The sequence below is a fragment of the Perissodus microlepis genome, chromosome 4, assembly GCF_051167445.1.
Source record: "Perissodus microlepis isolate ML-2025 ecotype Zambia chromosome 4, ASM5116744v1, whole genome shotgun sequence".
Classification (NCBI taxonomy): Eukaryota; Metazoa; Chordata; class Actinopteri; order Cichliformes; family Cichlidae; genus Perissodus; species Perissodus microlepis.
The window spans coordinates 15,460,477-15,483,239 of record NC_140464.1 but is presented as its reverse complement, the minus strand read 5'-3'; the positions used below and the strand labels follow the sequence as shown (position 1 = coordinate 15,483,239).

The window sequence follows — 22,763 nt, the reverse complement described above, 5'->3', positions numbered from 1 at the left end:
TAAAGTTAAATGTACCTAAAAACGTAAATCTCTGCACATAATAAAGCATAAAAATTTATTTCAGTATCTGTTTTACCACAGTAAACACTGAAGCGTATGACTTTTCATTTTGGTTGATGATTTTTTTTTCTTTGAGAGAACAGCAGAAAAATAGTAAAATTAAAGATTCAGGTTTTTGTGGATATTTCTCTGAACAGCCTGTAGAGGGTGCTATTGCTTCACTTATCGTGCACGTTAACACACAAATCCAATAGGTTATCCTTCACCTTTCCCTACTTCCTGCGTTCGCCAGGATGCAGGTATACATCACTGCTCCCCATCATGGAGGATGACCTCCGCATTCACAAAAACAAAAACAGCTCATCGTGCTCTAAGCAGCCTGAGTGCTTCATTAATAACAGCTCATTATTTATGCGAACAAGTAGGTCAGGACCGGCATTAATAATGAACACACCACAAATCTGCTTTATGTATACTTTATGTAGATACACGTAATGTACAACGTGACCAATAGCTTTTACAGAGAATATAAAAGTTAATGTAACTATAAGCCCACACAGGGCAGTAGAAGATAATATCATGCCCTGACCACAAGGCTTTCATTGTATTTTACAATTATATAGAAAACTACTGGTGTTTTTGACATCATCATCAATTATATAATCACATCACCGATATTACTTTAGTATAATCATCATCATATTCACTATAATCTTCATCATCATCATAAATACAACCACCTTTCTCACTCAGTCATGGCTTTTTAAACGGCGTTGTCACAGTTATTTATCCAATATTCATCATCCCCATATATTTTATAATGATTATGTTTAAGGCTTTTGCAAAGAAGACCCCAAACTTCAGCTGATGCAAACTGCCAGTCGGCTCACACATGGTTACACACAGAGTTTGTGCATACTACAACAAAGAGACCAGAAAGCTATACATTGTATATACAAACATAACTTAGGCATACACTGCTGAACATTTACAGGTAGTATTAAACCATTTCACAAATGAAAATAAATACAAAAATGATAGCTGGTTATTAGATATAGAAATGTTCAAAGAGAAGAAACACAAAGGCAAGCAAGGATCTTTAGGAGTACGAACCAAATGCAAACAGGATCACAACAACACACCAACCTTCACTCACATAGGCCATAGATAAGGGAAAGGAAAAAAAGAAGCTTAATTGGACTGGTACCTAACTGGGCTTCTGCACAGCCAAAAATAAAACCCACTCAGTAGACAGACTTTCTCAAATGAAAGCGCTCTGAAAGTTCTAATCCTTAAGATGTCAATGAAATGAGATCCTGGTTTGACAGCTGCCAACAAATGTTATCCTGCTACTGTTTCACGTTAAAAGCATTTAAAAAGAGGGCTTTTATTGTGAAGCAGTCATAGGTACATAATATATTTCTCACTAAGATTAAGGCTGATGGAAATGGGTTACCCCATATTACATATGTAAAATATTTAAATAGTATATTTGCTATTTTTAAAAAATAATTCGATTAAAGGTGTGAAAAAGTCTAGTTGTAATCAAAGTCAAAACACTGTAAACAGCAGACAGTGCTGTAGTTCAAACATTCACTTCTCGAGCTGAAGATGCTTGGGTCGATCTGCAGAGGAGGCGCAAACGTGTGGGAGCTACCCGCTCTGGCGTAAGGGAGCAGATGTTCGGAAATGTGTGACAGGATACCGTCAAACCAGAGGTGCTGAAATCTTAAGGATTGCAACTTTAAGTCCACAAAGCGAGTTGAATTTGAAGCTTTAGCAAAAGCGCCACTGCTACTCAACTAAAGTAAGAAAAGATGCACGTTACAAAATTCTCTGCTCCACACAGATAAATGAAATCAGTCCAGCTGACTGTAAAGAACCTAAATCTAAGCCATCTTTTTGTTGTTGTTGTTGTTGATGTCCTCTGAGGTTACTCTTCAGCCGTGGCACCTTGAGAGAAAAATTCAGCACCAGAGTGAGATAACGACGTGGTCCAGGTGAGGTTGCACTGCGGTCATAACCACGTCCCAAACATGTCCGTCCATCCCCTCATCCCACCTCCCCCCTTCTCCAGCAGTCACCCTTACATTTTGCGCACCATGTCAATGACCACACATCTGAACTGATTCTGAATAACAACTTTTTTCATAAAGCACAATGGAGGGAACACTTGCATCACTTATGCACCCATACTGTAGATGCGGTATGCACCGATAGCATGCACACTGCTGCATACACACAAATACAAACATATTGGTCTACAATAACCCACATGCATGCATGTGCACCTGAAACATGGCAGTTGGGCTTTAGGGAAACCTATAAACATCTTATAAGCATGACTGGGGAGGTAGGGGGTGTATATGAGATGGAGGAGAAACAAACTGGCTGGAGCGCTGCTTTCTCCCCAGCAAGTGTGTGATGTCTCCCCAGCAAGTGCATACAACTTGTGGAGAGTCCAGGAAAGAAACCAAAGTCTGCCTCCGGCTTGAAGTCAGCTCTGTGCTCTTCAGTCCAGCTTTGCAGTGTGTGTGGTTTATGAATGCATGAACTTAAGGAGATAAAGATGGAGGGGGTTTGGAGGTTCACTTGATTGTCCCTCTTCATTTCTTGTTGGCGATGCGTCTCTTCCTGGTGGCCAGCATGTCGTAGAAAGGATCTCTGCTAATGCTTGCCCTAGAGAAGCCAATCAGAGGACAGCGATGAAATAAATAAGAAGGCCACATGAGAGGAGGGTCTCAAACATCTTTGATATGGAAATGCAGGCACATTTATACAAACGCATGCTTTAACTAGATCAGAAAAAGAAAAAAAAAAGTTAGTGGAGTGACCTAGTTAGGTTTCCATGGTTTCTGAAGAGGGACCCCCTCTCCTATTTTTTGTTTGTTGTCTTTTTTTTGGATAGTCTGGTTTGCTGGAACCTTGCACTGATTCCCTCCTCCAGAACCCTGCCAAGAACGTAGCGAACCATGCAGTCGCACACGCTCTCTTCCTCTCGCTGCAGGTTTATAGGTCTGAAGGAGGGCAAACAACAGTCCTCCTGCTTATAGACTCTTCTGCTTAGTTTGGGGGGGTGGGGGTGGGGGGGGTGTAAAGGCAGCCTACAAAGGCAGCAAGTGAGTCAGGAAGCCATTTGGGCTCTACCGAAAAGCCCAGTTTCACGGCTGCTAAATCCTGTTAGCACCAGCACAAAGCAAGAAGAGGCTCAACCCCCCACTGCGGATATCTCTGATTCCCTTTATAACGCCACACGCTAAAGAATGAGTGTGTGTAAGATGACTATCCTCTTTCATACTCCTCATTGTTGTTTTCTACAACCCAATTTTGTGAAACAATAACTCCACTGTGGAGAAATCAAATCCGAGCGCGGCTGCCACAGCTAAAAACCTTCTCCACCATTTTTCAGTCCTGAAAATGCTTCTTAAAAACTGATACATTGACTGGAATTATTTAATTTTTTTTTTTTCTAAAACACACTTTTCACTTCAAACGTGTCACACTAATTCATACAACAGCAGCTCACTTCCTTAATTGACCTACTTGGTCCAACTTCACTGCCTGACACTCAAGATGAGCAGATAAGGCCTTTCCTCTATAATCATCTCTACTTTAAAAAAGGGGCAAATCATAATTTCCATAAAAAGCCTTTTATCTCCACAGAACCCCGAGTCCTCTCGGACCCCTCTGGTGAAGTGCAAGCTGTGACTTGTTAGCTTTGGTAGATGTGAGTGCGTCACCCCTAGTTTGGAGCTGCCTGTGTTGGATAGGTTTGCTGGCTCAACCCTGGTGCGTTATACGCAATGTCTAATCCCCCATCATGTCTCCTGTGAATACTCTGATAGTATAGAGAGGGGAGGTGGATGATTGCACTACATTACGGTATATAAGCACTCTGTTCTGCTGAGCCAACTCTCTTTGACATTGCACCACCGTTTATGCAGGCGATTACAAAACATCCAGCATTTAGGTCATTAAAAGCAAGGTTATCACAGCTGCCAAAGCGATGGTATACTCACTGCCAGCGTGAATGTATACGATCTGATGGAAATAAAACATGTTGTTATTCGTTTCACTGTTTAATTTAAACACTGTAGTAAAATACAGTCACGTGGAAAAGAAAGTTTTTGGCAGCCGTCATTTGAAGCAGTTGTTTTCTGTAGGACTCTATCGTCTCACATCACTGCGGAGGAACTCTGGCCCGCTCTTCTCTGCAACGTTTCTTGAGATCATTGAGGTTTGTGGACATTTTATTTAATGCACAGTTCTCTTAAGGTCCTGCCACATTGTAGCACCTTGGTTCTTTCCTTTTTCAGCCAATCTGTTGTAAAAATGCTGCTATGCTTTGGACTATTGCCCGGTTGCATGACCTAATTTGCACCAAGCTGTCAGACAGATGCTCTCTCGTGTGACTGCAGAAAACTTCGGTATACAGAGCAGGTCATGATGGACTCAATGACTGTGAGGTTGCCAGGTCCTGTGGCTGCAAGACAAGCCCAAATCATCACGCCTCCACCACCATGCTGCAGAGCTGGTATGAGGTGTTTGTGCTAATATGCTGCGTTTGGTTTTTGCCAAATATGGCACGAAGCAATGTGCTTCTGTCTGAAGAACATTGTTCCAGAAGTCTTGTTGTTTCTTAAGATGAAACTTTGCAAACCCAAACTATGCTGTCATGTCCTTTCAAGAGAGAAAGTGCTTTCTAATGAAAACGTCTGCCTTTGAAAATAGCAGAAAAATAGCAGACAACAGCAAACAGCAAACAGCCGGAGCTGGTGTTTGATGTTTGTGCTAGTTTGAACGTGGTGAAATCACAGAAGTATAAGGGTCAGAACAGGACTTCGAGAGAGAGATATAACAAGGTGCTCAAGAAGATGACCTTGAATGAGATCACCTAAACTGAAATCCAGTCAGGTTTTTGATTTCGTAAGACTTTAAGACTGCACCTCATATATTCAAGTTGTCTAGATTTAATTGAAATAAAAAAGAACAGGTTAAAACTGGTTTCTGCCTTAAATTAATCCAACATCAAGGAAATCACATTCACGGATTTTTTTTATTTTATTTGTTTATTCTGACGTAACAACAACCATTACTGGTTTAACACTGGATCTTTGTGCCGTCATTACTATTACGAGGAATCTTACTTGATGGATTTAATCCACTCCTCCTTCTCCTCAGGCGTGGGTGCTGATATCCTGTATACTACATGGTTTCCCTCCACTACACGCCCATCTGCCTCTGTCTTACAGGCTTTGATCACCTGGCCCTTGTGATTCGGGTTGTAGAGCTCAAAACAGTTCTGAAGGAGGGACAGAGAGGGGTCAAAGGTCATCAAAAACAGGTGCCAGATAATTTATCTTTGGCGAAGAAATATTTTAACAAAGGGAAGATTTAGTGAACACAGTAACCAAGGGGAGAAAGGCTGAGGTCTCTAATCAGGCAACACTCACAGGTTTCCTGGGCTCCTCCACCTCCCTGATGCTGAGATTCTCCAGTGGGATGATCCCACGAGGCTCCTTGTCCTAAAGGAGAGAGCGATCAGAAGCAGGAACATGAGAGGAGGGGAAAAAACAACCAGAGTTAGACAGACATAGATAGAAAGAGCAATTTAGAACAAAGTCAAAAAGCAAGTATTAAAGAAAGAACAGAAACCAGAAAAGGAGCAAGGGGAAGAAAGGGGAAATCAAAACGATGAATAAAAAATTGGCATAAAATGAGATTTCTATAAGAAAGAAACACTGGAACAGCCTTACACAGAAAAGAAAAATCCACTGTGACTGTAGCTTGTTACCCCCCCCTCTACTTGTGCATGCTGCAGTCTGACCAGAGGACGGGACATAATGATAGTGTCCTGAAGGATAATACTACAGCAAAGAGAGGACAGTGCTGATGTGGCAGCAAAGAAACAAAGGCACTGGTGAAAATCTTCAAGCACTATTGGCTAATTTTTATAGTAAGGGACACTGATTTAATAGTAACCCATGCCAACCTGAGCACATATGACAATTAAAACAGTATGCAACATTTCATCCACTGTGGCCACAAGACAAGTATGCGATAATTACACGCTGGAGTTTTCTTTCTTTTCTATGACCCAGTTACTTTAGTAGCATATTGCCGTTTTGTGCAGAAACTAATACAGAAAGAGGACATTTAGGTGACAAACCATGTTAAAACTACATTAGTTATGCACAAGGGCAAAGTCAAAAAATTAATCCCAATGCAGAATTGCCAGAACTTCAGTTCCCAGAAGGGCAACTTCAGGGTCTTAAAATGCTTAAACGACACATTTCATAGCAGAAACGAGCATGTTCATAGTTTGGTGGTTTGATTCTGTACAGCACTGCATTTCCTCTTCATTGTAACTGTAGGGGTGGTGACACATTGCCGGGGGTATGGCCACTTTTAGTGACATATGCTAGACTTCATAGGCTTCTTTTTAAGCGGGATTTTTAGACCGTGTTTCTGGTGCTGGTGCCTTTTTTATTTTTAATGAAATTATTTGATAAATAAATGTGGCTTGCTATGCACATAACATCGTGTCCAAGAAGTCTTTTATTCTATGTTACTTAGTCCTCATTAGCAGAACTAACCTGTGCTAACTGTATGCATATCTGTGCCATACATGCATACAGTCTATGGCTGAAAAATAGTGCACATATGCTGATTAGTCATCCACACTCTTGTCCAAATATGGTCACTTCTGGCTCCTAAGAAAGATGGAGGTATTTTTTCCTGGTCTTGTGTAGTAGGCGGGTCCAGCGAGGTGGCGTACCACTAATCCCTTCTTTGACTGCTATATAAGAGCTTTGAAGTGGTAACATTTTCTCTTTTCTCCCCTTTTTGCTTGCTTTGTTTATGACTACCTACATAGCTGTTCTTGTTTTACCATAAGTTTAGTTCAATTAAACAGATTTAGAAATTTTTTTTAAAAAAAAAAAAATCACAATTTTCACATTGTGACGTGGTCTGTGGTGCCGCTGCAGGGGGGTGGACGCACCGGCACGGAATCTGCAATCACGCCTCGCCGGCTTAAAAGCTGAACTAGGTCCTGCAGTTTTGTTGTTGTTGATGTGGATGTTGAGCTGTGAGCAGAGAGCTGCAGCTGTGGTGTGAACAGCAACCGTGTGAGAGTTAATAAACGTAAATGTTGAAAAGCGTTGGAGTGTGGTTGAGTCCGTCATTCGTGCCTCACACACCTATAGTTCATTTACTTTGAGACCTGTACTATGAAGCAGCATTTGGTCTCTTCCGGTTAACTTCAGAGTTAACCCTGGGTTTTTAGCACCACAAAGGTGGTTCAGTTCTTGTTCTTTGGAACAAGAGATTAGCAACAGGTGTGAAATTACCACCAAGTGACCAATAAATTCTCAGAAAATAGCATCACCCTTCATGGAAGATAGTTCCAAGGATTTGGATAGTAGGAGGGTTTTTAGAGGCCCCTAAAGTCTCTGTTTCCTCAGTGAGAATCAATAATAAATATAGATTCTTAGACACAACCAGATGACTTGATTTTCTTTCCTGAACCAAAAAACTTTTCAGCCTGTGGTCCAAATCAGTTCATGAGTTTGTAAACTTGTGGCCTTTTCCTGTGGTTTGATGTCCTTTGACACAGAGACGTGAACTCCCAGGTGGACTGAAATGTAGGAACCTTCAGTCCATTAATGGCCAAATAAGACTGAGCCAAGAGTATACTTACACTCTGTGTACTCTGCACATCTCTCACAATGCAAAGCATACCTGGCTACAGGAAGGTGTTCAGCTCAAAATTGCAGTGTGTAGCTTTTAGTTGGGTTGGATCTCTCCATAAACAAACCACTCAGAAGTCCATTTGGAAGGCGACACCTTTTCCAAAGAGTCTCTGAGAGCCAAATGTTGACTCAGAGGCCGCTTTTTATATCAAACTACCAATAAACTGTGTGAAGACAGTGCAACATATTCAGTTATGTTTGGTTTGTAGAGTTTACATGAAGAGCTCCCTGCTGAAATCCATAACCGTGACAGCAGTGTAGCCAACTTGAATTGTTAATCCTCGCCGTTTTTCTGGTGCTATGGAATAAATTGCTTGTTATAATTAACAAGGAGGCTGTAGACTCAGGGTGGATTTCATACAGACTTCTGAGGATAAAAATGAAATGCTCGGCTCTGTGATGACACAAGCATACACACACAGCGGCAGAGATGCCTTTTGATAATAAAAAAAAAAAAACCATGTTGGTGTGAGACTCACAGTTGTGTATTCAAAGTAGTAGAGGCAGTTGTCCGTCAGGATGAACCACCTTCTCTTCCAGGTTTTCACTCTGCCCCCTGACAGGAAAAAAAAAAGAGGAGACAGGAAGTGTCACAAAGGCCGCAGTGACAGACTGGCTGTCTGCCCTCAGGAAAAAGAGCAGGGAAGTGATGGTCATTAATGAAGCCAACCAGCATCCGCTGTGTTTCCTTATGCGCTTTAAAATGACAAAAGCAAACATAGGTAGATATGGTTGGACTACTTGCCTGCAAGCAAGAAAGAGAGATTACTCTTGTAAATGTAAGGAATCAAAGTGGCCCAAACCAGTTATTGACTTTAAGCATTAACTCATTAGTAAATGTAATTCAATTTCCTGTGGCTGATCATTTCCAAAATGTCATTATTAAACACAAACAATATTTCACATGCCTTTGAAAATTCACTTAGTGGGTTTCCTGTGATTTCCATTCAGTTTTCTGTGACGCTGCGGCCTGAGCTAACAGACAAACGGACGTCTTTTTAGTTTCTTGAAGATGTTTCAGCAGAATGAAGATAAGCTTCTTCATTCTGAAAGCTAAAGGTGAGTCTAAAATACTGGAGGTGGTCCTGACACTACACTGTCATGTGAGTCATGACTGGTAGACACATGATGACAGAGGTAGAGCAGGTCATCTACCAGTCCACGTCCCATTGCCAGAGGTTAAATATCCGTTACTCCCTATCAGCGTTACCAGCTGATGGACCAGAGTGACGATACCCTTTATCTTTTAGAACTGAAGAAGCCTTTTGCATGTGAGGTGAAACATCTTCAAGAACCTAAAAGGAAGTCCAGTTCCCTTGAAGAACCTAAGACTACCATGAACTGGTGAACCCGCGAGACCCAACACAGACATTTCACTGTATGTGCACTTTGTGTATGCTCAGGGCTGTTGTAGATTTCTGTACCTGGGCTGTTTGTAGAAATCGATTCTCGTAACGACAGACTATACAGAGTTTCAGCCTTATCCCAATATTCATTTTTAAATAGAAGACCCTGTTTTGCTGCATATGCAAGATATTTTGGGCTGCGCCTCTTCAAATGCTCTGTGCTGCTACAGCTGTGCCACAGGAAGCTTAAATGTAAATCACTGACAACTGAAAACTGTTGGCTTTGACTTTTGAGACATGCAGGCAAGCTGCCTTGTGTGAGATTGCAGGCTACCAGCACAATCTCGCCCAACTTCAGGCTTAGTTAACTGATGACTCGAGCAACTGATAAATTATTATTGCCATTGCCCATTCATTTTTTAAGGCAACAGGATAAAACCTCATTGGCTCTCAGGAGAGGAGAGCAAACTTGATGTGAACCTAACGTGGCACGTAAAGCGCCCCTGGAGGAGAAAACACTCACGCAAATACACGCACGTATCGTACACGAAATCCCAGAGCAATTTCGCCACCTCACGTGTTCATTTGTGCAAACTACATCCAAAACTATGTGTGCTATTAATTCCTAAGCATGACTTTTACTGCAGCATTTCCTTCCTGTTTTCATGGTCCCCTCACAGAAGCCTACATGGGTCACAGACAGCTATAAAAAGCTCTGTGTTTCCTTACATTTCAATAGACCCTGGCTATTGAATTAGCACGGCCAAATTTCCGCTGAGCGCAGAGAGACATTTGCTAAAAAAAGGCCTTATTCCTCCGTATCCTCCAGGGTTTATCTTTAGAGAGTTAAATTAGAAATATTACAGTGAGAACTGGTTGCGGGGAAACTGCTCCAGGGAGGAACCGTGCAAGAATGTAATCATGTTAGGTCTGTGAGCCACAATGGGGCTATTTACATTCATACGCACTAGCTTGATGAGGCTACAGAGACGTTACACAGAGTTTAAAGAATGTGCAGGTCAAAGCCAGGTGTGTGTGCATGTGTGTAAACACTGTAGTAAAAACCAACCACCTGCAGTGACTTTGCTCTTTAAACCAACAATATGTGGGCTAATAAACAGGTATTATGTCCAATAATAAATCACCGCCATACAGTAAATTATAAGCTGTTATGTATGTGAGGACTGCTGGAGTACCTGGCAAGTGATGGAGCGAGGTTCAAATCAGAAACACATGGGATCAGAGGGGAGCCAACTTCAAGCAGAGTAAAAGCAAGATTTATAAATGCATGACCTCATTGGAGATGAATACACGCCTGGCACACACGCACACACACACACACACACACACACACACACACACACACACACACACACACACACACACACACACACACACACACACACTCTTGTTTTCATAGCTTTGTGGGGATATCTAATTGACATAATGCTGTCCCTAGCTGCTTACCCTAACCATCACCATTGAAATTGAATGCCTAACCCTTAGGTTATGGTTAGGCTAACTGTAACCCCGACACTAAAACCACAATTTGAGTCTCAAAAATGACTTCAAACTTGTGGTGACGGCATTTTGTCCCCACACAGCTGTTGGTCCCCACAAGTATGGTAAACTTCCAATTTTTAGTCCCCACAAAGATATGTAAACATACATATGTACACACACACACTTCAAATGACTGAGATGGGTTTTTTTTTCTTCCTCACACAATAAGAGGATTCCACGTCCAGGTTAATAAACAATATATGTATCAATGTTTATACAGAGCTAATTGAGAATCTGCATCTGCATGGCTGTACATGTGGGTTTCTCACCTTAGGATGATGATGTTTTATTTTTTTTCTTTTAAGTGGGCTATAATTTGTCATACATCTTTTTTTGTAGTTTTAATAAACAACAACATGACGGGGTTTTCATTAGAAAGTCCCTCACACCATAAAGTATTTAAATATATTAAAATTAGTTTTACTTTGCTTGTAAAACACCTTGTGAAGCCCATTTAAAATTTCCTGTGTATGCGGTTCACATAAAATCAGCTACTGCCCTTTTTTTTATGTTTGAGATATAACTCACAGTTCATAATTTCAAATCATGTGGCTTTTAAATAAACACAGCCTGGCTTTTAGAAAGAGAGGAATTCACTGATACATCACAAACAGTTGGTTACATTTATAATTATATCTGAAGCTTTGTGAGTGACAAAACAGTTACGGCTTGTAAGAATCATAGTTTCTAGGTTAAAAGGCTTTTTGTCAATCGTTAAGTTGACCTTGAAGACCTCGGTGGATGACTCCGCTCTACAGCCCTACAGTTTTATCCGAATTCATTCAAAGCTTTTCGAGCTTTCATGTTTACAGACAGAATGACATGCATGCATATTTTATATGCACTGTTTGCTCCGTTCACAAACGCGACCAGACCTTCAATGAGATGGATCATTAATACACTCCCATGTATAAACTGCAAGATGCACGACTTGTATATAAAAGTTGAATGTTTGCTGTTCTATTTTTATCATATGGGTGTGTTTGCAAAGTTTTATCTATCTTTCAGTTAATGTTTTACGATCAAAGGAGAGTGCACGAGCAACAGTTACCACGCAGTTTAAGTTCTCATGAGTCTAATTCTATAGTCGCAGACCAAAAAAAAAGAAAGCAGGAATTCCTAAATAAAGTCAAGCCGGATGTTTTGCATTCCCCCAGAACCTGAGCGTGTGAGACTCAGACTAACCTAATTTAAGCAGCCAGCCTTCTCTGTCTGGGTTGAAGAACGTGTGCGTCAGGTCGTTCCCGTCGTCCTCGGGGATCTTAAAGGGTTCGCTCTTGATGCTGTCGTATAGATTCTGCACAGAGAAAGAAAAAGCAGAAAAACGTTTACGCTCAGATGAAAACACACACACACTTCTAACTCACGTGCAAAAACATTCAAGCCTTCAACTACCGGTGCATTAAACATGACACTGAGAAATCAATTTTCAGACAAAGACAAAGATTCATACATCAGTGACTCTGGGAACTCGAAGATTTTTTAACAAGGTTCCTTTTTGTACTGAAGGAGCATTTTGGCAGACACGACAGCCTCTCGCATGCGAGTCGATCGACTTGTTTTTCGTCTTTTTCTTATTAAAGATCATCATTATCCTGAGCTGCAATGTCTCAATTAGGGAGGCATGACTCTCTGCTTTTCACAGAGGAGACCTATAAGATTCCTTTTTGTCTGCTACATTGAAAAAACCCCAAACATTTAATTTAATCCCTCCACTTTTACCTCCACAGTGTTTCAAATGCATACCACATAGGATAAATTCATCAAACCTGACGAAGTAATCAAGTCAAAGCTCTCACCCTGAGTAGCTCCTCTGGGAGATCTCCCCCTTCATTGATTCCTCTGTTCATGGAGATGAAGCGCTCCACTGGGGGCTTGTCTCTGACGTTGGGATTATGCAGGCTGGTGTTCAGCATGATAATGGCAAAAGATAGAACGTAGCATGTGTCTGTGGAGGTAATTACACACAGTGTCACAGGGAAACAAACAAATACAGCACATGCACACCCCACACGTGTGTGTGGAGGTTATAGATTAGTGTGGATGTGATAAAAATAGTTAGAATTTAAAAGAAAATGTGACAAATATGACATTGCCAAGAAAGTAGTGGCTGTATATTAGAGAGCATTCAACTTATTTGCCATAAAAGGGAATTAGAAACATCTTGTAGCACATTTTCACACCACAGATTGAAGGAAAACCTGATAAAATGGAGAATTTAATCAACAGAAAAGCCCATCTTCTGACACAGTGTGTTCCTGCTCTTACGACTCGGTTTCATCCATCCACACACTAAGAGCCCCAGACAACATCCTCATGTAATTTATAACCCAGTGTGCACCACTCTTGAGGGATGACCAATAACCAAGTCTGGGTGTGTCACCACTGCACCACATCAATATTCACGACCCGAGCCGTCACCTGCATCCTCCTTAACACTAACACGTGAGCAGCAAGGCTATGTGCAACAAGCCAAGACGGCGCTAATGACCGCTATTGACCGGTGATCAATTTCATTATCACTGCTGGAGACACGAATGCTGATCGCACAGGGATTAGTGAGCAACTTGCCAACTTCAGTGGAAAACTGTAATTGGACTTCAGGTCCACTCAAGTTCACACAGAGGCTGAAATAATGAACAAATATTCTGAAGCTGCACCCCTACGCAGTCGCGAAATCTCCGCATGTAGCCACAAGGTAAAGATTTATACAGGTCCAGCTGTGCGGTGAGAGACGACAGACAGACAGAGGCATTGATTTGAATCCGGGTGGTCTGGTGGGCAGAGCATGTTATCCGTCCTGGACTGTCTGGCTGAGTCTGACTCATATATCTGCTGCGGTGCAAACGTGTGTGTATGTGTGTACGTGTGTGCGGTACCTGTGGACTGGAAGACGCCGGGATTGCATTGGCAGTACCTGGAGGCAAAAGCCTCCATCATACGATCAATCTTCTGGGCTTCGCCGGGAAGTCTGAAGCTCCACAGAAACTGCCTGCAACAGCAGAGAGTGAGAGGAAAAATGTAATGATGTGTCGTGAAATATTGATGTGAATGTTTGTAACAGTATCTGTGTTTTTCCCTGTGAATTACAAAACAGTATTACATCGGCACAGACATTTCTTTATATTAGGAGGGTGTATTTATGGCATAAATGAAGACGTCTTTGCCAACAGGCAGTTTTGTTTTTCTAGTGTTAGATTAGATTTTGATATTTCTGCAAAAAAAAAAAAAAAACAGCACAAAGAACACTCTTGTCTTTCATGGGACACCCGACAAACCAAACAACAAGAAGTTAGAGCAAACTTTTAAAGCTGTGCATGGGAAAATATATTTTTTTAGCACTTTGAACACAGCTTTAGGCAGGAATCTGATACACTGATCACCTAACTTGATGCGCAGGTTTGCACATTGTTGACATATAAGAGGTGTGCACACCGGCTCCTCTGTTATCAGTCGCATGAAAAAATATTTATTTAATGGTGACAACACATGTTAATGTAAATCAGCATAAAAATATAACGTGTAAAATATATTTTGTCCCAGAATTTGCCAATAAGTTAATTATTTGTAATTCCAAAATATGTAACAATGAATATACGTGTGACAGTGCCCGCACATAACAAGAGATCAAAAGTAGCATCGTTGTGAATCCACTTGATCTCGTCACGGCCACAGTGCTAGTGCAACAAGTGTGACAAAGCAGAGGCCTCATCTGAGTTTAAACCTGGATCTGTTTTTGCTTGGATGTGCAGAGCAGCGGTCTCCTTGTGGACCGCTTTGCATGGTTGGTCGTTATGCTCTCCTCCAACTAGATTCTTATTGGCAATTTAGAGAAAAGCACTACATCAATAACATCTCAGCAATATCCAATCCCATATGAAAAGTGTTTTGCGAATTCAACAACAACCTGACCAACTTACAAATTTGCAAATCGCATCACAAACGACAACATGACCAAACCATCTAAAAAAGAAATGATCAGCTAGCCTAATTGTTCTAATATTATTTTTATAATGCCAATTGGTGCATCCCGGGAAAGGTCTCTGACAGATACACCGCTCCCCCCACCCCCACCTTCCCTGCAAACAGTAGGTTGGCTCAAGTGTGGGAACAATTTCAGTCAGGCCAAGATTTTTTACAGCCGTGATATAATGTCATATTTCAACAGTTTACAATGGGAAAACCAAATATGTGAAGTGAAGCCAAGGCGGATTTCTTTCAGTTTGGTCTGTAAAACTCGGTGCACGTCTGGTGTTTACTTTGCAAAAGAAAAGTACCAAAGCAACAATAAAACTTGTAAAACACCATCTTATCGTGCTACAAACTCCCGTATGTTGCTTTGGCTGGGTTTTTTTATACTTGAAAACAAGCCTGCCCTTCACAAACTTTACAATCTGCACTGTAGTACCCACTCACTGTCGCCTGCTTTAATTCTTTCTTCCTAATATGAGTTGTTAAGTACCTTAAGGCTTGAACGAGGTTGAGGTCTGCAAACTCGTGAAGCTCCACAAACGCCTGGAGGACCTTAATGTTGAAGTCATCCCTGGGGTGGTGGGGAGAGAAAAAAACACATGTGATGAGTAGTTCAGCTTAAACAAAAGCAGAAGAAGTGATGAACTCCTATACTCAGTGACTGAAGGTGGAAAGCAAAGTCCTGCAGCCACGTCACAGTGCCACTCTCAGACAGAGAGCCACTGTGCCGGCTGAGACAGGCAGCATGATGTCCCCTGTTGTTTTGACATCCTATCCCCATTGACTTCCCTTCGATAAGAACCACATGTCCCCTACACTTTTTTTCCTCTTTCAGCAGCACGGTCTCCTGGCACTATTGTGCTCCATAAATCCAGACCCCCAATTTCTCAGGGCTCTATCACTGATGTCTGAGCACGTGCAGTGCAGATCTGACAAGGACGTGGGGAGAGGAAAAAGAAAGGTGGAAGGAAAACAGAGAGAAAACTGGAGAGCTCACCGTTCCCCTAAATAGTCCCCGATGACTGTTTTGTTGAGCCCTTCTCCTTTGTAGAGGAACTGTGCAATGTCCTCTGGGGTGTTCTGGAGAAGATCATTCTCCAAAAGAAACTGGATTCCCTGTTTTTAAAGAGAGAGCAAGCGCAGTATAAATAGGTATTTTACTCAGTTTCAATGAATGATTTAAATTTAAACTCCGGAGCTGTGGATCTCCTCTGACCTTCTTTGGGTCCATGTTGAACTTTTTCCTTCCCATGGCGATCTGCTTGTTTCTTTGTGTGGTTTTGCTGTGACAAAAACCAAAAGAATAAAAAACCCAGAAAACATCCTTCACATGACAGCCGAGTCCAATTTTGCTCCCCGGCTGCTGCATGTGTTTAGTAGGTCACTTTGTGTCGAGTTTATTCAGGGCCTGTCATAACTGTGTTTACCAACCACTCAGTCAAGTAAAGGCTGAGTTTACATTTGGATTAAACTGAGAAAACTTGAATTTCGTTCACGACATGTGATTGTGCATCAGCTGTTACTGCTCACTTGAGTGTATCTTGTCCCTTTTCTTTAATTCATCTTAGCTAACTGGACGTACATTGTCCCTATTAATGCTCAAAACACTTTTTGCTCTCACTCCTCGGGGAAATCTCCACCTTTGCGTGTCTTTGAACGCTCCCTAAGCCTTACGTGTGCCCAAAAATAGCTGGAGCCCCTTTGCCAGCTGCGCCTGAGACACACAACAGCCTGACACGACCTCGCCCCACCTCAGCAACCAATCAAATGCAGACTGTTTGGTTAATGTTAAGTCGAGGGACTGTCCTGCTTTTCTCCTCAAACAATGGGGTATTAACATGTTAACACACACACAAACTGACAGGTGTGAGTCTCACTGCAAAGGTAACTGTATGTTAAAAGAGTAGCAGAGCCAAAGCAAACAAAAACTAATGAGCTGATCTCTTGGCGGTTCATTGAAGCCATCCAAACATATTTTTTGACTTGACTTCATTTAAATCTCCAACACTATTAGCTATCCTGCTAATTAAGGCCTAGAGACCAATTAGTGACCATCTAGGGACCACTGGTCACTGGGAAAAAGAGTGCATTCTGCTACTGGTTGACGAAATACGTTGGTTAACTTGGTTAACTAAGGCACAACTTTGAAGGTGAATGTTTCAGTTTTTCCAGTTTCACAGCTTCACAATCGCTCGGAGAGTAAACTGACGAGTGTTTGCAGACAAGTTGGCGACTTCCATGTAAACTACAGAGGGACGTGGCAATCTGCTCATAAACAAAGCAATCACAAAGAGGTTTTTGGTGGAGCACCGCCCTCTTTGCAACAGATTTCGCCTAGCATCAGCTAGCAACCACCCAACAACTATTCAGGAAATACACATTTCCTTAGCAATCGGGGGCACCGACCAGTTTCTATGACTGTGTGACTGAAGCTTAATTTAGCATTTGAGGAACTGCTGGTACCAGCTATTTAAATGTTCGCTTTTTACTTCTTTAGTCCACTTGATATAATTTAAAATTAATACTTCTGAGTTTTACATGAATTTATGTAAAGAAAAAAAAAGGTCAAACTTCATGTTATCTTAGTCCTATGAAAACACCAATGAGCATTATTATTATTTACTTTTAAATTTTATTGCCTATTCAACGACAGCTTACAGACAAAACTAAGAGCCAAGAAAATGCTATCATAAGGACATAATTCATAATGAAAATAATCACACAACATGTAAAAAAAAAAAGAAAAGAAAAACCATCAAAGCTCACCTCTCCCCCACACAGGTTAGCTGCTCGATCTCAGTCATCACCTCTGCAATCTCAAACTTCAGCCGCTGAAATCGAAGGACAGAGTCACTTGTTTCATAAAGTCAAGTTTATAGCTCCTGAGACAACACAGTGCAGCTCTTGAATGATCTGCAAACACAGTCTATGATTTTATTAGTTAAATATATTTAATAGTGAAAGGCTTGCTTATTAATATGACGAAGGCATATGTCATTTCATGACAAAAGGCAACAGGAAACTAATATAAGTAAATGTAACAATATAAGATCTGAAAACAAATGAAATAAGGTTCATTGTTCTGCACTGCACCAGAGGACTTTTCAGACATGCAACGCACATCAACAACCGTTTTTATTAGTTTGAGGCTTGCTCCGAATCATTCATTTAGAAGTGTTTGATCAGATTACTCAAATAACATTGATTCCACTGTTACTCACTTCAATATCATCCAGAAGCTCTTTTTTCCTACGCCGTATGTTTGACAGCTCATCTCTTTCCTCTAAAGACAGGTCCTCGGGCACTGGAAAACACAGCGTGCAGGGAAAATGAAATAGCATGTGAGTGATAGAGAGGGGCAGGGTTATGACGGTGGATTAATTTAATTCAGCTTCCGACCAGCCAGACAGAGTCACGGGGATTAAGCTTTGACAGCGCATACCTGTTCGATGAATCCATCCCAGAGACATTACTCATGACCCAAATTAATACACTAACAGACAGAATTGCCACTTCATTTTGAAAGCCGGGATTAAATGCAGCAAAGAGACTGGGAAGGAGTGTGCCGGGAAGTTCCACAGATATTTTTTTTTGTGGCCTTTTCTACTCTTGCATATTTTATGTTATCCTGCAGGTGGGTGTGCTGTTGAACCTTGGATTATTCACAAATTCCCTTCCTAAATATGAAGATTAAATTTGGTCCAATTCTGATCCCTGATTACAGATTTATTAACTGGTGAAAAGTCTTTGCTGGAGCTCACACAAAGTCACATGGTCAGATTAGTTTTTAACAGGTGATTTCCACGCATTTCAAAAAGTCCCAGAGGTCTCTCAATAAAGTGAATGCTCTGCCAACATTCATGCTTGCTTTGCTTTCATTTCTGTCTCTCCAACCTCTCATAACAAATGGAGCAGGGTAAAGTTTCCAGTTTCTTCAGGCGTTCCACAGTCCATCATTTCAGCTTCCAAAAGCCTTTTTGGGAAAACAAAAACCACTTGGTCTTGCAATCAAGCTTTCATTTTTTGTACTCAGGATGTCATAGTGAAATACTATAGACTCTTAAAGACTACCAATCTAAATATCAGTGGTGTCATTACTTAATAGCAATACTGAGGAGTGAAGATTCAACGCACAGCTCTGAAATCTCTTATGCAAACTTTCTTGTACTGTCTTTAAGTAGTCTACAGGAATAGTTCTCCAGGCCTCTTGAAGGACCTTCAAAGCTCTTCTTTGGACGTTTTCTCTGCTCTCTCTCAAAATGGTCCCACACTGCTTCGGTAATGTCGAGGTCTGGACTCTGAGGAGGCTGTGGACACTTATTTTCTATCTCTCTTCTGAGCTCCTCCAAATATTTTGCTGACCATTTGAAACACAAACTTTAAATTTGGATTCATCACTCCATCAGATGTACCAGTAATTTTTAGTCTAGTTCTCGTGTAATTTGGCATACCTCAGCCTTTCCTCCCTGTTTCTTTTCCTTCTGAATGGTTTCTTGCCAGCCGCCTTTCCACTGAGACCATTGCTGATTAGGCTCCATTGAACAGTAGATGGATGAACTCACGGGGCCAGATGCATCTCTCAGGTTCTATGTCAGGTCTTTGGTGGATTTGCTCTTGTTTCTTAAGGACATCAATCTTGGGTACTGTTCATCTACTCTACATAGCTTTTCTGCCAGTTCTTCATTTGTTTCCCACTTGTCTAGTTTCCTCAAACCTTTTAAGGACACACTGCACACCATTCCAACATATGTAAAGTTATCAGCTGGTCTTTTTAATCACCTTGTTGGAACAAAAACTACATTTGTTCTGTAAAACTGTGTTGCCTTTGATTTTTTTTCATAGAAAAAAGACAAGCTAAAGATCTAAAGGTACAATTTAAAATAGTTTCTTTGCCAAGTGATAAGTGTAGACACAACACTGATTCATCCCTTGAGTTAGGCCCCTTTTTCATGCTTGAATTAAGGTACAGCAGGTCGGTATCAGTGCAAAAAACAGACAAACAAAAAAACATTCCTCTGAAAATTGTCAGGTACAAGGACTGGATTGAAAATGAGTGAACAAGTGGCCAATGTCCAAAGAAAATGTTTTGAAAAACCTTCAGAAAGACTGTTGCTCAAGACAACTTTAAAAAATATTTAGAAGAAAGTCAGGCTCCTTGGAAGCAAAATACGAAGTAATGCGGGGTGGCTTGAGACTTGTGCAGTACTTTTTTTTAATAAAATATTATTAGAAACTGCTTAAGTATATGAAACAGTATGAAATGTAGGTTCTTTATCTATATTATCATGTGCATCCTGTTAGTGTGTTATATAGTATTGAGATTTTATACATTAATTACCAAAGTATAGATGTATCTAAATCAAAGAGCAGGTTTAGACGATATGAGGCTTTCGTGGTTCTCATGAGAATTTCCTTTAAAACCAAATTAAAACCACAGAAACTTTCCTGCTGAAAAGCAGATGACGTCCATAAACAACCCTCTGTGTGTGTGTCGGATATGCGGGATGGCGCACAGACACACACACGACCACTGAGCATCTGGCGAGGCCTGCCCCCTCAAATATTGGCTTTTTGATAGTCAACTCTCATCGAGCCGTCTTTTGGGGTAATTAACACAGCAGAGAGAGAGCAGCACATCACATGTTTTATAGCATGAGCCAACAGACAATGTATGCACAGGTGAGCACACACTATGCTCGCCATGCATGCATGCATGCAGAATTTACATTTCACTAACATGACATTTATTTTATCCTACCCTTAAGGTCCCAAGAGCCACCTACTTATTTACTTCATTTAACCGTTCCATGTCAAACTCTTCCACCCCCCTCAGACCCCACAGAGAAAAATCTCCCCCACTCTTCCACACATCAGAAAACAGCAATCCATTTGAGAGCGAGCTGACAGGAAGTAGGTCATTTTCACATGGAGCTATACCAGATTGAGTGTCTCCTACGCCGTTCCTCGCTCTCGCGCACATGCACACACTCCCCCTCTATCTCACCCTTTGTCCGCCTCCACTCTAGTGCTTGAAGTGGGGGTGAGAGCAGATTCAAATCCCCAAACTGAATCATACCACTAAGCAGCTTTGCAATCCAGGCACACACACCCACCCCTCCACAACTGTAAATAACGGAGGGGAAAAAAAGGGAAAGTTATTTCCTCTCGTCTTTATCTATCTACTGTATCGCTCTCTCACACCGTCTGAATCAGTCCCTCTCCCCGGTCCTGCTCTGTAAGACAAAGTGACAGAAGCAGCATGGACTATTAAGTTATTACGTTCTGAGGGCATGGAGCTCATGTTATCACAGATGAGCAGTCGGTCGAGAGAGTAGGGATCCAGATGGGTGTAGATAGACATTTTTCTCACACACTATCTACCAAATTCTACAAGACAAAGCAAAAGGGGAAAAAAGAAAGAAGCAGGGGGCAGTGCTTCAAAAAAGAAGAAAAAGAAAAGAAAAAAGATATAAGAAATTTATAAACGCAATTATTACACATAAGTGGGTCAAATGTTAATGGAGTATAAAAACTGTGTTGACCAAGCAGTGCAAGACTGAATGATGACGCACTCTTAATGTGCCAAGACATCAAAAGAAGCTCTTTTATTAGCTTGGCTGCACTGGGGAAAAACCATATTTTAAGATGTAAACTCTGACACATGGTATAATGGTGCTCTCTTCTCACTCTTTTACTTCTCAAAGCGTCAATTAAGCCTGTAAATGTTCCAAATGACAAGGAAACTGTCGCTATTAACACAGCTGCTACTACATTTAGACAATACAAGATATTTTTTGTAAAAGATTTGCAAAGTGGGAATATCGGAGGGAGAAGACGATTGGGGCTGTGTGGGTTGTACGGGATCTTTTTATTATTATATAACTTCAATCTTTTTTTCTTTATGGTATCTTCAGATCGATGACGTGTGCTGTAGTTACATGTGGGGAAACAGAGGTTTTAAACCACTGCATGACCAAACCAACTGAGATGATGTGCTGTGCACGTGGTTTACCTTTGAAATTGATGCATTCAAGACCAGGACCGGGTCTCCAACTATCGCAGTCAGATGCCGTCTTCAAAGTGACTTTGGTGCATCAGGACTTTTATCAGTTTGCGACTGAATGCATGGAACTGCCACCTTTACCTCAATCTATTTGTGATAATTTGTCAGTTAACTGTGTCTGTTTTCCACAGAAATCAGCCAGAACCTCGCAGATCTGAAACTAAAATTTAGAAATTCCTCCAAAAACAGCAATGCAGTTGCTGCACGATGGTGATTTATCTGCAAAATTACATAGTTGATCGGAATATGACCAGAATGCAACCAGTTGAGGAAACTGGACTTGTTCAAAAAGAGATGTTATGGACTGACTCAGACAGATTGCCAACATGTTGGAACCTACAGATTTAGGGTGTTGCACGCTCAACCAGTGGGTGATCAACTAGCTGCCTCAGCTACAGTTGATGAATATGAGAAAAGTAAATGCAACCACCAAGCAATCACCAATTTAACACAGCCATAAGAAGGTTGCAGTTCTGTTTTTACTCTGGAGTGACTGAACGATTAGGAAAATTGATGTATCTGAAATGTTTAAATATATTTGATTCAGTCTTAATGTATTCTTACTTGGCAGAAAGACTGATACATACTCAGCCATCTAATAAAAATGAGTCTACTGTACTTTGCTCATTTTTGGGATCCTTTAATCACATTACTAGATTCTGTGATCAAATCTCTAAATCTAATACTTTACTCCTGCAGCAACTACTGAACTCAAGACACGGCACAGCAACTAGACTCCGGAAAACGAGTGCAACCACTTAAAAAAGTCTTCCTTCTTTTACACTTTGGTTTTCCACACAGATTAAACAAAAAATAAAAACAAAAAAAAGCAGTACATCATGTTAATTAGTAAATATTAGACTGTTTCCTTTGTTTCTAGCCTACGATAAGCAAACCGGCTGCTAGAAGTGGTTTCATATTGCCTAGACAGACAAAGTTGTATCAGCCCTCTTATCCAAGTCTTTGCAAGATAGCAAACAAGCCTAAAAATGTCAAGCCACTTCTGTGAACTCAGACTAAAAGTTCATTGTTGACCCTGTTAAAAAAATAACTCTAGAACTTTAA

General features: G+C 41.1%; 1 protein-coding gene across 2 annotated transcripts in view; it reads right to left on the bottom strand.

Annotated features, from left to right (window-relative positions):
• Positions 1 to 460: 460 nt before the first annotated feature.
• The window catches only part of cyth3b (cytohesin 3b), a 42,332-nt gene continuing 20,029 nt past the window's right edge, over positions 461 to 22,763 (bottom strand). For both annotated transcript variants that reach the window (XM_084926034.1, XM_084926035.1), the window contains exons 2-13: positions 17,857 to 17,939; positions 17,402 to 17,466; positions 15,852 to 15,918; positions 15,633 to 15,751; positions 15,126 to 15,206; positions 13,543 to 13,655; positions 12,463 to 12,611; positions 11,849 to 11,960; positions 8,234 to 8,310; positions 5,454 to 5,525; positions 5,148 to 5,302; positions 461 to 2,679 (exon numbers count right to left, since the gene is read on the bottom strand). In XM_084926034.1, coding sequence (XP_084782160.1) covers positions 2,607 to 2,679; positions 5,148 to 5,302; positions 5,454 to 5,525; positions 8,234 to 8,310; positions 11,849 to 11,960; positions 12,463 to 12,611; positions 13,543 to 13,655; positions 15,126 to 15,206; positions 15,633 to 15,751; positions 15,852 to 15,918; positions 17,402 to 17,466; positions 17,857 to 17,939 — 1,166 coding nt within the window. In that variant the 3' untranslated portion in view covers positions 461 to 2,606. The remainder of the gene's footprint in view (positions 2,680 to 5,147; positions 5,303 to 5,453; positions 5,526 to 8,233; positions 8,311 to 11,848; positions 11,961 to 12,462; positions 12,612 to 13,542; positions 13,656 to 15,125; positions 15,207 to 15,632; positions 15,752 to 15,851; positions 15,919 to 17,401; positions 17,467 to 17,856; positions 17,940 to 22,763) is intronic.